General features: G+C 31.5%; 1 protein-coding gene, 1 long non-coding RNA gene and 1 pseudogene across 3 annotated transcripts; 1 reads left to right on the forward strand and 2 right to left on the reverse strand.

Moving 5' to 3' along the window:
• Nucleotides 1-101: 101 nt before the first annotated feature.
• LOC104711575 (uncharacterized) lies at nt 102-1,295 on the reverse strand. The gene is made up of 3 exons (XR_015566993.1): nt 941-1,295; nt 790-849; nt 102-340 (listed from the first exon to the last, which is right to left on the reverse strand). It is a non-coding gene; the product is annotated as an uncharacterized LOC104711575 (long non-coding RNA).
• Nucleotides 1,296-5,240: 3,945 nt separating this feature from the next.
• Nucleotides 5,241-7,735, forward strand: LOC104711576 (uncharacterized; annotated as a pseudogene). The gene is made up of 6 exons (XR_015566263.1): nt 5,241-5,370; nt 5,934-6,194; nt 6,308-6,394; nt 6,448-6,796; nt 6,881-7,083; nt 7,338-7,735. The product of XR_015566263.1 is annotated as an uncharacterized LOC104711576 (transcript).
• Nucleotides 7,736-11,651: 3,916 nt separating this feature from the next.
• Nucleotides 11,652-13,381, reverse strand: LOC104711577 (uncharacterized). Its single transcript, XM_010428277.3, has one exon. It carries the CDS (start codon nt 13,109-13,111, stop codon nt 11,897-11,899), a length of 1,215 nt encoding a protein of 404 aa, XP_010426579.1. The 5' UTR covers nt 13,112-13,381; the 3' UTR covers nt 11,652-11,896.
• Nucleotides 13,382-15,784: the final 2,403 nt, after the last annotated feature.

Below are 15,784 nucleotides of genomic sequence, written 5' to 3' on the forward strand. Positions count from 1 at the left end.
TGAAAGTCATTATGAAGTTCAAAAAAATTCAGGAAATCCTTTCCGAATTTCATAGAATCCTTCCTGAATTTCACATACTCATTCCCAAATTTCATATAATCTTTCATGAAGTTTAGTCACATTTAAAGCAAAGTGCTAACATAAAACATGTGAGAATGTTATACATCATACAAGTACCAGAAAATCTAAAAAAGTTTATCAAGCATCATATATGTCAAAACAACAGATAGAGTAAAATTGAATAAAGGAACACAGTCTCATCTACAGATATCCAAAATATATATGCATCTTGTATCATCTGCAACATGACATAGCTTAGAGAAATCTTTAACTCCATTTCCTGCAACAAAAATTGAAATCAAGGAATAAATTTCAGGAAAGTTTTCATGAATTCTCAACAATGCTTCCTTAATCTTCAAATGTTAATGAGAAAAACATCAATACACGAGCAACAAACAATAAATTTTCTTAATCTTCAAATGTTACTGAGAAACACATCAATACACGAGCAACAAACAATAAACATGTAACAATCAAAATTATTAAATCCTAAACCATCACAACTTTCCCTACTAACACAAAAAAAAAAAGTTAAACGGACTCTCCCTATTACATTTAATAGAATTCTACTTAGTTAGAAGAGGAAATTGAAGTGAAGCTAGTGATTAGTGTCTACAGGGGAATACAATGTACACAACCTTGAACATGAAATTTCATATTTGTATCCTATGAAATCATATAATCACTACTACTAATGCTTTGGTTTTATTAGCAAGAAAAAAAACTCACCACTCTAACTTTCTTCAAAGCTACAACCTTGTACACATTATTATACGTTCCTTGCCCAATCTAATTCATAATAAAAATCAAAACTTTACATCATTTAATTAACACAAAAAACAAAAACTTTTTAATTTAAAGAACTGAGCTTTTAAGGCACCTTATCGAGCTTTTCATATGAGGTAGCACGACGAGGTGTTAAGTCTTTGATTGAATCGCCATAAGCAGCAATAAGCCACATAGGCCATCCTTCTGAGTCGAACGGAGACTCATACCCAAACGGCGAGATGAGCCGACGGAGATTGGGACCTGTGAATCCTGGGCTATCTCGTCTTCCTGAACGAGAGCTCAAAGATCTCTCCAGTCCTTAGATTCATGCTTTTCACTGACTTAGACTTGATGACTCACATATTCGATTGGGTTCGCCGGTGGAACGTCTTCTGCGAATGAATTTGGAATCGGCGGAGAGAGCCAAGTGAGAGAGAACAAGATTATTAAAATCTCACGATTTTGACAATTTTATAGTGTTATTAATATTTTATTTTAATAATATATAATTGTGTGCAAGTTTTGGAACTTTTAATCATGTGTGCTAGTTTTGGAACAAAAACTTAAATTGGTGCTATTTTTGAAAATCTCCCTATAAAATATCCGCTGCGTTTATAGTGGGTTATCGGGTTATAATTTAAAACTAAAATTTAAATAGATTTTCTATAAGTGAACCACATTAGTTACTTAAATATTTTGTGTTCCTGTAATTTAGGAAACTATCAATCATTATCAATTAATATTTAATCGGACAAGAACTTTACCAAATTTTGCAAATTGAATCAAACTAAATATAGCATATATCATAAATTATAAATGATATACTCTAGATCGTTTAATATAATATTCTACAATAAATTTTCATTAAATATCTAACTAAAAATATATAATTAAAATTAAAATATTGATATATAAGAGATTACTATATGAAATTTTTCAAAAACGAAACAATTATTTTTATATAAGAAAATAATTTGATATAAAAAATATAAAAGGCATATATGTATATCTATATATATAGCAGAAATTAACATTATTTTAATTATAAAATTTAAAATTATACTAGAAATTATTCTTATTATTATTAAAATATTTTCCATTAATTTTGTTAATTTCCTAATATTTAAAATATTTACTACCATTATTTGGATATGAATAGAAACCAAAAAATTGAAAACAATAGTAATTTTATTAAATTTCTTATGATATAATCGTATAACAAATACAAGGAAGTTACTATTTTTATTGAAACAAATCTTTCGTATTAATTGTCATAATTAATAACCGATTTTTATGGTAATTTTTCATATTAATTGCTCCTAATAAATGTGCAGAATTTTAAAAAATATAATTATATCTAAAATTAATATTAAATTGTTGGATACACTTCTTCTTCTTATAAATATAGAAGATGAGTAAATACTTTCATGATGAAAACATATTCTTTTCTTCTCTCCCTCTCTTTTAGACCATCTCCAATGGTTTTCCCTATTTTTTTCTTTATGATAGAGGAACTCTATAATGTTTTTACCTCAATGGTCTTCTATTCTCACCTCTAAAATAGATATTGCTATTTTTTTCTTTATTTATGGAGGAACCTTTGTAAAAAAAAAAATAGGGTTCTTCTATAAATAGAGGAAAAAATAGCAATCTCTATTTTAGAGGTGAGAATAGAGAACTATTGGAGTAAAACTCACCTCTATTATAGAGTTCCTCTATAATAGAAGCAAAAATAGAGAACCATTGGAGATGCCCTTAGTCTCTTATCATACATTATAGTATTAACTGTATTATACTAATTTAAGTTCTAAAAATCTTGTGATCTTCACATTACCTCTTCCTCATTTCTAATATGATGGTTGTTCATCTATATCATATTGTAAATTATCATATGGATTTTTAATAACATAATACAATTTGCATATTTTCAATCAATTTGGATAGCCATTTGTTTTATAGAGCAAACTGATCTATGTGTTTTACAATAACATTTTATCCAATATCATGTATATTAATTGTTTTATTATTTTACAGGAATGTAAAAATATATGCAGTTATGTAAAACTCACATGTTATTATGCCATGCGGGTATGTACATGCATACAATTTCATCAATATTATTTATGGTTTAATATACATTTATAATCATATAATTTATAATATAAATATTATTTATTTAAAATAATACTTTTAAGAATATACAAATTGGTTTGCAAAACTCACAATCATATTATAGAGCGGGTTTGTCCAAAAAAACAAAAGAGCGGGTTAGTAATAATATCAGTGCTGATGCAACATATATTATATGTTGTACTTTAAACAAATAACATATTTTACAATATTTAAAGTTTATTGCTACTTTTAGTATAAATTATTACATATGAATAAATATTTCCCCGCGTTATAGCGCGGATCCATTTCTAATATCCCTTTTTTTTTTTTTTTTTTTTTTGAACAACCCATTTCTAATATCCCTATTATTGGTTCTGCTCTCTTTTATTTGTTTGCGTCTTAGTTTTAGTAGATTTTTGGTATTTGGTACATTCTTTGACTCTTGTTTTCTAATACCCATCCATGTCCCTTGTGCTATATTAAATGTACTCAACTTATTTATTTTCCGGTGCACCTCACAAGACATATGTAAAATGTCTCCTCTAAGATAATACATTTGTGTTCTTTTTCTCTATTATTGAATATATGTTTTGAACGAATTGAATGGATAATGCAAAATAGTTTGTCTTGTCTTCCATATATGGAGTATAAGGAAAGCGATGGTAAAAAATGTGGATTAAACAGAAAATAATAAACTCGTCAGATCTTCTCAATGTTGTTAACGATATATATCACATAATTATAAGCCGATATCTAAATGTGTTATCACAAATTTGTATAATATATTACGTGGGATATTTTGTTTTCTGACAAAACAATAAATGGCTTTTAAAATGTTTCAGTAACCATTGCATTACACATGAAAATCTATAAAACAAAAGAAAAGCCGGTTAGGGAGAAAGGACCGACATACAACATCACAAATAATATCAGCTAAGGGTTAAGAATTAAATGGGCCTGAAAAGTTATGTGGCCCAATACAGGCCTATAGCTTTTATAATCATAATAAGCAAATGGTTCTTTTGCTAATAGTAAAGTAGTGGTGGTAGGAAATTTAACTAGTTTTTTAATCATCCAATTATTTTCTTATAGTAATCAAGAAGAGGATTGGAGCAGGGCGGTCCTTGAATTTTGGTAGCCTAAAGCATAGAAAAATAATTTTGTTTATTATATAAAACTAATATTTTTTTCACTACAATACTAAAATATTATTAAAAACATGGAAAAAATGTAATAACAATCTAAAATTTATTTTTTTTTAACTTTTATTATAACAAATACTTGTAGACAATCGAAAGTAGTTTGTAATAATGTATTACTATAATAAAATAAAGATTAAGGAGAAGAAGTAATTTTGATATTCTTGTATAAAATTTTAGTTTTGTTTGAATATTATAATATCTTGTAGTCAAGTTAATTCAAATTTTTGTAAAAAAAAACAAAAACCAAAAACTGTAAATAAAAAGCAAAAGAAAAAGAAAAAAAAACTGTATGATCAGTAGAGTTGATGGTTTGAACCCATGACTTGCCACATAATTGTATGACACAGATCCAATAGATCTACCTAATCTCTCAAAAATATATTACTAAAATTTTTACTATATGATGTGGCCTATGTGCTTTGCCTGCTTTAGGGTTGGGCCGGCTCTGGATAGAAGTTATAATCCTTACTATGTTTTCATATAATGTCTTTAGTTTTTAACAAATGTAATTACGATTTTCAACTATAAATTTTTTACTTCTCTACGTTTGGTAGTATATATATGTCAATATAACTTTTCTAATAAGGGCAATATGCTATTTTGATATAACGAAAACTTCTATGATGCGGATGGGGCAGACAAAATCCCCCAAAATTTTGTCCTTCTCCTTTGCATTTTGAAGATTACAATGAAGCCAATTTCACTAATTGGTTGCAGAATTCCTCTAACTTTTATTTCTAAATAATATGAAAATAAGACCGAAAAGTGATAAGATTTTGAGTTGCTTATCTTTAATAACCGCATAATTTTTTACTTCTTTTTATAGTAACTACTAGTATTTTTTGTTTGTTGGGGTCTTTAAATCTTCAATTCTTCATATATAAAAATAACACATAATCAAAAGTATAAATAGTTAGGTTACAAGTTTAATGTAAAACCAAAAGAATCACAATCCAGCATACTATTTTAAGGTGTGTGTATAAACCAACGCACTAGTAAATTTGTATTATATAGCCACAAAAATTTGCTACAAAAGAGTTAATAACAGATGATAGCTATAAATTGTTACAAATTAGTGACAAATAGATATTGTAGCTAATTCGTTACTAAATGTAGCTATATAGATATCGTTACTAATTCGTAGATCTACATCACATACCTTCGATTCATCTCTCTTTGCCACCACAATTGTCTCAATTCGTCTTTATTCTCCGCCATAAACAACGAGGTCGATCTTTTCATCTCCCCTTCTTTCTGTCTATGTATCTTTCTCTATTAAGTCTCAATTTCTTTGACTCGGATGGATTTTGTGAATTTATGATTGTTCCAATTTGATTAAAGTCGATGGGGGTTTGACTTTTGATTTGTCGATGCTTATAAAGAAGGGAAAGTTTGATTTTTGTTCTGAATTCTCGATGCTTGGAGGGACGATTATGGGTTTTGAGAGTCCAATTATTATTGTTTCTTCACTTTCCAATTTCTAAGATTTGTTAAAAACAAACTACATATCTTTATCAGTCAACAATAAAATATATATTTGCTAATGAGGCATAAAACGCTTGCTTCTCTTATTTTTTTTCCCTTTCTTATTGTCAATGTCTTGAGGATTTGTTTACTTGGGTTGTCACATAATCATAAATAATTTGTACTAAGTCAAAATTCCTCTGATAGCATATTCACAAAGAGTAAAAGAATAGATTATTTCATTATCTCTTCATTCTTCATCATGGATCAAATGTTTTTTTGTTGTTGTTCTTTTGTGCTGATTTCTTCAAAGATTCTTTTTTCCAGATGGAACCTGCTGATTTTACTCAAACTCAAGATTTTCTAGATTTCCTACAATGGCAATCTAATCGAAATAATAATCAAAGCCCAACCTCATCTGCTGCACATCTGCACCAAGTACCTCACAACGTTCATGAGACCGAAGACTCATCAGCAACATTCTCAGAAATGTCAATCACTGACTTGCTTTTGACTCCGGGACGGGAATCCATGACGGTGCTCCACCCTACTCGTGCTGGCAACACAACATGGTATCTACCAAAGAGTGTCTTTTTAATACTTGATTTATTAAATTGCTATTTTAACAAATACTAATATTGATTTGCTGTTTATGATTAGGTTTAGTTATGATACACAAATCAACTAAGTCGGTGTTGCAGATGATGAAGTCAGATCTCCCAATGTTCTGTGCAAAATATTCTGAACTCCCCGAGAAAATTAAACGACAATGGTTCAAATCATTTGCGGTCAGTTCTATAAATGTTAAATACAAATCTGGTTTTGTTATTGTTGTTAAAAATTGTTTTATGCGACTTTTTTCTCGTTATTGCAGCAAGAATATAATTGGAATCTCACATATTCGCAATCTGTACGAAAGAGTTATGATAGAGTTGCTAAATCAGTATTTAAGAACCAACTATATTCATGGAAAAAGGGATGGAAAAATGGGAAAGGACATCCCAAATGGATGACGAATGTTGATATGTGGAATGGATATGTCAAATACTGGAAAAGTGAGATGGCGGAGAAAATGGCTAATAAAAACAAAGGCAATCGAAACAGCAATCGCGGAGGTGACGGTCCAGCAGCACACACCACAGGCTCTAAGTCTTATGCAAGACGTTTCGATGAAATGGTAATAGATACATGTGATACTTTTTTATGATTTTATACCAACTAACATCATTTGTACATATGTTGGTTGTCTTTTTATAATTATAAGACAAAAGAAGCTGGTGAACCTCCAAACATGGTGGCTTTTATGATTGACACACATACAAGCTAGAAGACCAACACCATTATTGACAAAAAGGCTGCACGGATCGCTGAGAATGTTTCTGAGAAAGAACAAAATATTCTTTCTGAAGAGACACAAGATGGATTGGTACAATCTAACTCGCTTTCCCAATCTGAAATGAACGAGCTTTTTTTTCAGGTAAATAAAGTATTACATAAGAACTTTTGTATATTGTGAGTGTAATTATCTAGCTTAATAAACAAAATTCATTGGAAAGATGAGTTTGTCTTATAAAGGTAAATAATAAAAAATTTAGCTAGAACCTAACACTGTATGTGGTTTGATTATAATCTTTTGGAAAAGAGAATGTATCATGTTTCTGTTTAACAAGTATGTACGCTTACATTTAGGAATGCTACCTTGCTAAATTGATTATTATTTTAATCTTTCAGGAGATTAAGGATAATAAAAGAAGTCATTTTGGCTTCGGTAGTCTTCCACACTTCAACAAATCCTCCTCTAAATTCTCAGATACTTCTAGTTTGGTAATGCAAGAAGAGTTGAAGGCTGCGAACTTAAAGATATTAGAAATGGAGAAAGCACAAGCAGAACAAGCTAAAGCGCAGGCTGAGCAGGCAAAAGCGCAAGCACGGCAAGCCAAAGAGCTCGATTATTTCAGGAAAGTGTTATTCAAACAATTTCCCTACTTGGTTCCTCCAAGTGTTGAGGCTTTGGATGGAGATGATAATTAGTATGTGTATTTATTAACATTCTCTATGTATTGACTTTTCTTTTCACTTTAGTTATTCTAATTACGTAATTTAAAAGAACAAAATTCAGTTTTTTTTTTTAATATAATTTTGTAAAAAAACAATTTTGGCCATTTTATAATATGAAGTATTCGACCTCTTTTGGGTCAGTAATATAGAAATTTTCGACCAATCAGGTGGTCGATAATTATTGACCAATTTATTCGTCAGGAGATTTTGACCATTTTTTGGTCGTAACTATTTTTGACCACCTTACTGGTCATAAATTTTTGACCATTTATTTGGTCAGTATTTTCGACCACTCTTTTGGTCAAAATTAGTTACAAATATATATATAGCAATTAGTAGCAATGGATACAAATTAATTTGTCACAACTGTGTAGCAAATTTGCGACGAAGAGATACGATGGTGAAATTTGCTACAATGAAATAGTTACAAAGTTTATTTGTAACTAAACTGTAACAAATAATTTTTTGCTACAATATATTTGTTATACCTACAAAATCTATAGTAACTATACATGTCAATTTTGGTAGTGACGGTCTATGCCTCTATAACACTATTATCGAACGTACTTGTAAGACTTCTGGTTTTCAGATTCTTCAGAAAATATCATCATGGATCCAAACTCCCATATCTACCTTAGATCTTGGACCAGACTTGTGGTTGCCCCACAGTGCAAGCACTAGAGTCAAAAGTTTTGTACTTATGTGGCCCAATACAGGCCTATAGCTTTTATAATCATAATAAGCAAATGGTTCTTTTGCTAATAGTAAAGTAGTGGTGGTAGAAAATTTAACTAGTTTTTTAATCATCCAATTATTTTCTTATAGTAATCAAGAAGAGGGATTGGAGTTATAATCCTTACTATGTTTTCATATAATTTCTTTAGTTTTTAACGAATGTAATTACGATTTTCAACTATAAATTTTTTACTTCTCTACGTTTGGTAGTATATATATGTCAATATAACTTTTCTAATAAGGGCAATATGCTATTTTGATATAACGAAAACTTCTATGATGCGGATGGACAGGCCCGGCCCATAGCACAATCTAGTGAAGCAAGGGATTAGGGCATGAAAATATATGGGGCTTATTTTAGAAAAAAAATTGAGGTCTTTTATGTTTTAAAAAAATTCTAAGTTTTTTATAATTTTTTTTGTTTGGCTTTCTTTTTACCATCTTTTATGGGCATTAAGTTTATTAATAAAATGTTACTTAAACATTTTGTTAATAATTTCTTTTGTTTGGTAGCATTTTTTATTAATAAAACCCTAAGAAACTTCAACCGAAGACTTCCCTAAAGCAACAAAATGCTGGATTTTGATTAAAAATTTTCAAGACTTATATAGCTTTAGTCTTTTGATACGTAGATTGGTGTTGGGTTAGCAATAGTGAATCTATGACTATGATTACTATTATTATACTTGTTTTGTGATTGTGTGAATAAAAAATAATATAAAGCATCAAGATAGAATTCAAATTTGATTCAAGTTTTTGCTTGTTATTCGTAAACCTTCTTGTTGATTTTGCAGGCAAAAGTATTAAAAAAACATTTTTTTAAAAGTAGATTTTGTTTTTTACCTTTTTCTCTTTTTACAAATTGGTTAAGAAATTAAACATATTGTTTTAGTGTTTTACAGTTTAAGTATGGTTATATATTATTTTACTAAATAAAGTATGGTTATTTATATTTATAAGTTTGCCAAAAAAAAAATTTATGGGGCATAATTTTTTTTTTTTTTGTGTTGGGCATTAAAAAATGTCAGACCGGCACTGCGGATGGGGCAGACAAAATCCCCCAAAATTTTGTCCTTCTCCTTTGCATTTTGAAGATTACAATGAAGCCAATTTCACTAATTGGTTGCAGAATTCCTCTAACTTTTATTTCTAAATAATATGAAAATAAGACGGAAAAGTGATAAGATTTTGAGTTGCTTATTTTTAATAACCGCATAATTTTTTACTTCGTTTTTATAGTAACTACTATTTTTTGTTTGTTGGGGTCTTTAAATCTTCAATTCTTCATATCTAAAAATAACACATAATCAAAAGTATAAATAGTTAGGTTACAAGTTTAATGTAAAACCAAAAGAATCATAATCCAGCATACTATTTTAAGGTGTGTGTATATGCCTCTATAACACTATTATCGAACGTACTTGTAAGACTTCTGGTTTTCAGATTCTTCAGAAAATATCATCATGGATCCAAACTCCCATATCTACCTTAGATCTTGGACCAGACTTGTGGTTGCCCCACAGTGCAAGCACTAGAGTCAAAAGTTTGTACTTACAATTTTTTTATTTTTGTTTGACGTCCAAATTTACTAAAACGATACGTTTCTTTTTTCATTTTTTTTTTCTTCTGAAAATAGAGGAACTCTATAAGACTATACCAAACTATCTCTTATATTTCTCCAAGTTGTTAGAGAATCTATGAAATTATATGTCAGTTACACACAAATTTTCAAATTAAAAATAATTAAGGTGGAAAGTCAAAGCCTCAACTAATAAATAGTTCACACTTAACAGACGACACACGTAACATATTAAGCGGACCGAACCAACGTTTTATGATACACGGACTCACGAGTTCTCACGGTCGTCTGCTCCACGCCCACCACATGTTCATACGCATCTGTCTAATCAACGGCCCAGATCCGATATGATATGTCATGTTGGAATAAAGAGACGGATGAGGAGGAACGTGATGGGCGGTGGGATCTGCACGTGATCGATCGCAGGAGCAACGGTCTGGTCAGATGGTTTCTTTTAGTGGTGGTAGTGACCGTTTTCAAGATATTATTATTGTGGACCGACATTAAAATATTTACAAGTACGATACTACAGTATCATATAATCTCCGATAAAAAGTAAACTTGTCGCTAACTCGTTCATCATAATTTGCTTCTTTTTTTTTTCAAGTAATCAACTTGGTCAGGTTTGGTTTGTATTAATTTTTAGTACTGCTTTAAAATACAGTAATATTGATTTCTCATATGTCACAAATAAATTATCTCTACCAGTTCAAAATTCATCCGGTTACATCAGAAAGTCTTTTGTTTGACTAATAAACCTATGCTCTAATGAAGAATATGTTTATTTTCCTCTTTATGGGAAATATTTAAAATTATACCAAAAAAAAAGTTTGGTATACAATAATAGTACCAGAAATGTAAGGAATAGTATTATTATTATTATTATTTGGATATAATGATTGCAACAACAGTCCTTTTACTGGTAAAAGGTTGGTTATGATCACTGATCACAACGTAAGCAAACATATTATTTCCGAGTGTACCTAGCTGTAGATTGTCTGATACATCTCATCTAACCTCATAATTTTTCCTGGATTATTAAGTGTGTTTGGTATATCAGCTAGTAGTAGTACACATCTTTTGTATTTGGCTGAATTATCTTATTAACATTTCCCAATAATTGTCCAAATTATTTCCAAAACATTATTTTGTTTACTTGCTTTTGGTTTAAACTTTAAACATAGCATTTGTTGATAACATGTTAAACCATCTGCAACAACTATCAAACAAAAATTGCGATTTCCTTTTTTCATTTCTGATCTTTTCTATTTTGTCAATAATTTTTCTCTTGATTGAGTAAAAAAATACTAGTAATACTTTGTTTTATATCGTGGTTTAGTAATCATTTCATAGTATATTAACAAAAAAGTAATCATTTCATAGTTTGTTTTTCACGTCGACCGATACGGGTACAATTTACAAAAACCACAAAGGTTAAATAAAAGACAGCGTTGCGTTAAGAAAACGACGTCGGCTTTGGCATCGATCGCGGGACCCCAAGTTGGTCACACGTGCGTTTGTGCTTCTTTTTGATGATTTTATAGATAGATATTCCACAAACGAACCTTTCCCAAAAGTAATTAATTCAAAAAACACCCCGATAAAAACAAATCGATCAAATTAGTCCCCCCACACAAATCGCGAAAATGATCAGAGCTGTACACCAAATCATATTAATATACAAATTTGGATCTCTTTATTTATTACTTATTTAGTGTACTTTTTTTCTTCACAGTGCAACAACGCTCACCCCATTTTTTAAAATCTCTTGCTTCTAAATAACAAATACAAGATTACACATATTTTATACCTTTTTTTGAAAACGTTAAAATCTAATTCTGTGTTTTTTTTAATATAGTGATAGTATTCTTGAGGGGGTAATTAAAAGTGAAAAAAGAATCTCGATATTTGGAATATATCATGACCGAGAAACCGACTCAGCAAGTTTCCCGATTCGTTGGACTAGTTCAGGAGATAGCTTCTTAACCGGTTTCTTCTCCTTCTCCGGTCTAAAATCAAAACCAAGTGCATCCGATACTTCTTCGGAGCTCCATCCAGCTTTTCGGAGCGACTCCGAGAACCGACCCGCTTTCAAAAGCAACGCATCAAGAACCGCTTGATTGTCTAAAATCACCATTTCACCCTCAAAGAATCCAGATGCTGACACGTGTACAATATCATCGACGTCGGATTCGCTCCACCCGCCTCCTCTTAAAACCGACCCGATCCGGTTCACGTAATCGTCGACCCATTTCGGCGTCTCTGATCTTGGTAAATCTAGAAACCTCTCCGGCGACGAAGAGTGTGACGAAGACATCGAAGAAGCAGAGTTTCTCCTCCGATGATCAACCGCCGCGTCACTCCAAAACTCAACCCATCTCGGTGTACCCGACCCATGAACCCGACCCGAATCTAAACTCATTCTTGATAAATTAGACGACGACGATGACGATGGCCCGGCTGATTTCTCACTAACCGAACGTTGCTTAGTTAAAACAACCGGACACGTGTCGGAGCCTCTGAACAAAGAAGACTCACGCTCGAAGAAATCAGAAAGATCCGACCCGCAACAGAAAATCCGGGTCTCGTCAATGTAAAAAACCGGGTTACCCGCTAAAGACGGGTTACAAGGAATATAGCAGTGATCAAAGATTGGTATCATCAAAGGAGCTCTTTTGAGAGCATTTCTCGCGACCCGTAAAGCTTTCTCCGGGTCGGACGGTCTTAAACCCCAAGACTTGCTCCAGAGAGTGTTCCTCGCGATCTGAAACGACACGGCGGCGATGGGAAGATCGATCATAGCTCTGAGATGGAGACGAGCTCCGGGAGAACGCCAGTCTGGGAATCCAGCTCCGACGGGTAAACCGGCGGTGAGAACTGCACGGAGGTCAGGTGGGAAAGCGAATGCGAACTCTGCTTCGGCTATGGCGAATTCGGAGTCGGTTAGACCCGGTTGGACTTGGATCCTTGAGGTGTGTAAGTGTGAGATGACTTGATCAGCTAGAGATGAGAAAGAGACGAGACTGTTTCTTACAGTTGGTGTCGTTGGTGCAGCGGCTCGTGCAGAGAGACGACGGAGACCCGCGGCGTGTGATGGTCTGAGACCGGTCATTCTCCGATCAACGTCGACCATTGTTTTTGGGGAAAGACAAAAACTTTGGAGTAAGAGATGTGAGAAAGTGTGAAACTTTATGAGTTATGGGGTTTCAGATATGTCTGATAGCGAACTGAACCAACAAAAAAATAAAGATGATAGGCCAAGAGAGAGAGAGAGAGAGAGAGAGAGAGAGAGAAGCTTTGTTGATGAAAAAAAATGGGAGCTTTGGTATATTTATAGCAAGTTTTATTGGTGGGGTTCTTCTAGTTATTGTCTTTTTATTTTATAATTGTATATAATATGGTTTTTATGAGATATGGAAATGGTGGTGACAAGAAGAAAAAAAAGGGGTGTGTGATTGTGGGAATCTGTAGTGACTTCATCGACTAGACTAATTTTGATGATTATAAAGTGTTTTTGTATTTTTCTTCTTCTTCTTCTTTCATTTGAGAGATTCTTTCTTGTAACTTTTTTTTGTTGTGTTTTGTGTTAATTATGTAAAATGAAGAGGCATCAGATACCTTTCTGATCGGTTTAGACTTTTGTTTTTAAGTTCTCTTATTCACACGGCTCTGATTTTCTTGGAAACAAAGTGTAGGACCCTTGCGTTAAGTGGATGCAAGCATGGTTATTATCCAAAAATCTGATTTATCCACATTAATCGTTAAATAGTGTTTGAGTCGGTTCATTATTTGTTCCTCCTTTTATTTCCTTCAGATTTCTAACGTGATTTAGATCTGGATGAAATTGAGAATTATCATATAAAATTTGAAAAATTATTTTTCAGTTTTTTTTTTCCTTTTGTTTTTTAACATGTAGTAACTTAAGAACTAGATTATTGACAATTAAATAAATTTTAAGGATATGAGAATTTCAAATCATATTATGCTATTTCTTTTGTCACTTTTTTTATTATAGATTAACAGAATAGAAAAATATAATGCAGTATTGTCGAGTTGAAGTATTACAAACTAAAAGCGAACATTTATATACTTAAGTTGGTTTAAGTTCAATAATTACATAAACATATACAATAAAACGTATGTAAACATAATTTTATAATATTGTTATATATTAGAAATTTGACTAAAGTGGGACAAATTAGATCAACTCATCAACTTGTTTTTTTTTTTTTTTGGTTAGTCGGTGTGTTAAGGTATTTTTTGAACTTACAAAAAAAATGGGGAAAAAAGGAAGAAATTCTCGGTTTAAACCAAAACCGATATGGTTTATAGTCGACCTCTTAGTTGGATTAGAGTTTTGTTTCGGATTTTGAAGCATTGTAGATAGTAGAAAACAACAGAAAACAAGTGATTAGACGTAAGCCAATATCATACCCACTCCGCCACGCTGCATCAAATCATGCTCCTCATTCAATTAGGGACAAAATAAATACTTATTAACTACTGTTTGATTTTGATTTGGAATGATCTACTTATAATCATAAAATTTCGCAGTGGAATTAGAAGTAATATAATATTAACCCTACAGCGTACCAAGACGTCGATTATATTACAAAATGGATTTAAGAGTATTTTTTGTTTCTTTCTGAAATCTTATTTTGGAAAGTTCCAAGAAAAGAAAAATAAAATAACAGTACACACATGCAGCTTGCTCACGCGTGAATTGTAGTTGTAAAGTTAAAAATTCCACCGCTTGTGGTTTTGATTTATGTTAAAAAAAAAACTTTTTACTTGACTATTATCTGCATAGTTGTGATTTAATTTAATGTGATGGTGAATCAATGACCGTTGAAGCATACGTATAATCTTTAGGGGTAAGCAATAAAAACGGTCACGCGACTCTAGGCCACACTACTCGGGAATCTCACATGCTAATACCAATATGGCATGGATTCTTTAGATAAAAATGTTTTCGAGTGTTTAATCGAAAAAGCATCATTTTAAAAATGATAATTTGATTCTATTACATATTCAAATTGGCTTCTTACAATGTGTTTAAATATTACAATATGAACACACTAGTTTGTGTATTTATATGTTAATGTCGCCGAAACTACGTATTAAAATAAGTTTTAGTTTCAAACTAAACGGTCATTATGTCAGGCTTAACCACATGGTATCGAACTAATTTTATCACATCACATGTTAGGTATTGCTTGCTTACTTTTTCAATCCCTGGTTATGTTTAAGATTTTGCGCATAATTTCAATCTTTTGTCAAATTTCCATGAACCATTTGGCAAATTTAATATGTTAGTGGGTCAACGGCATACCGTACGTGAATCAGGCGTAATTAATGGAGTACCAAAGGAACTTATTATTGCTTTTACAAGATATTAACTTGTAGATTACATTTATATTTGAAGCTCACACTTGCAAATCATATACTAATACAAAATCTATTTGACATAATTAAGCTTCTCCTCCAGCCCCTTCTCAAGTATGACGTTCTTTGTTTGTAGTTTAATCGCACCAACAGATCTGTTTCATTCTATTATTTTTCTGCGATTTTGTTATAGTGTTATGAACATGTTAAAATGATAATAAATAACCAAGCTAGCTAACTTAGCTAAGAAACTTCTATACCACTCCACTTGCTCTGTCCAGTTATAATTGTGTCCGACCCATTTCCAAAGTTTAAACTATTTATCTATAGCCCTTTATCTATTCATATACTGTACTTCTCAACCGTTGGTGGTGTTATACCATGGCATTCACATACATTATTATGCACTACTAAATAAACA

Source organism: Camelina sativa, chromosome 9 (assembly GCF_030686135.1).
Source record: "Camelina sativa cultivar CO46 ecotype springtype chromosome 9, ASM3068613v1".
Classification (NCBI taxonomy): Eukaryota; Viridiplantae; Streptophyta; class Magnoliopsida; order Brassicales; family Brassicaceae; genus Camelina; species Camelina sativa.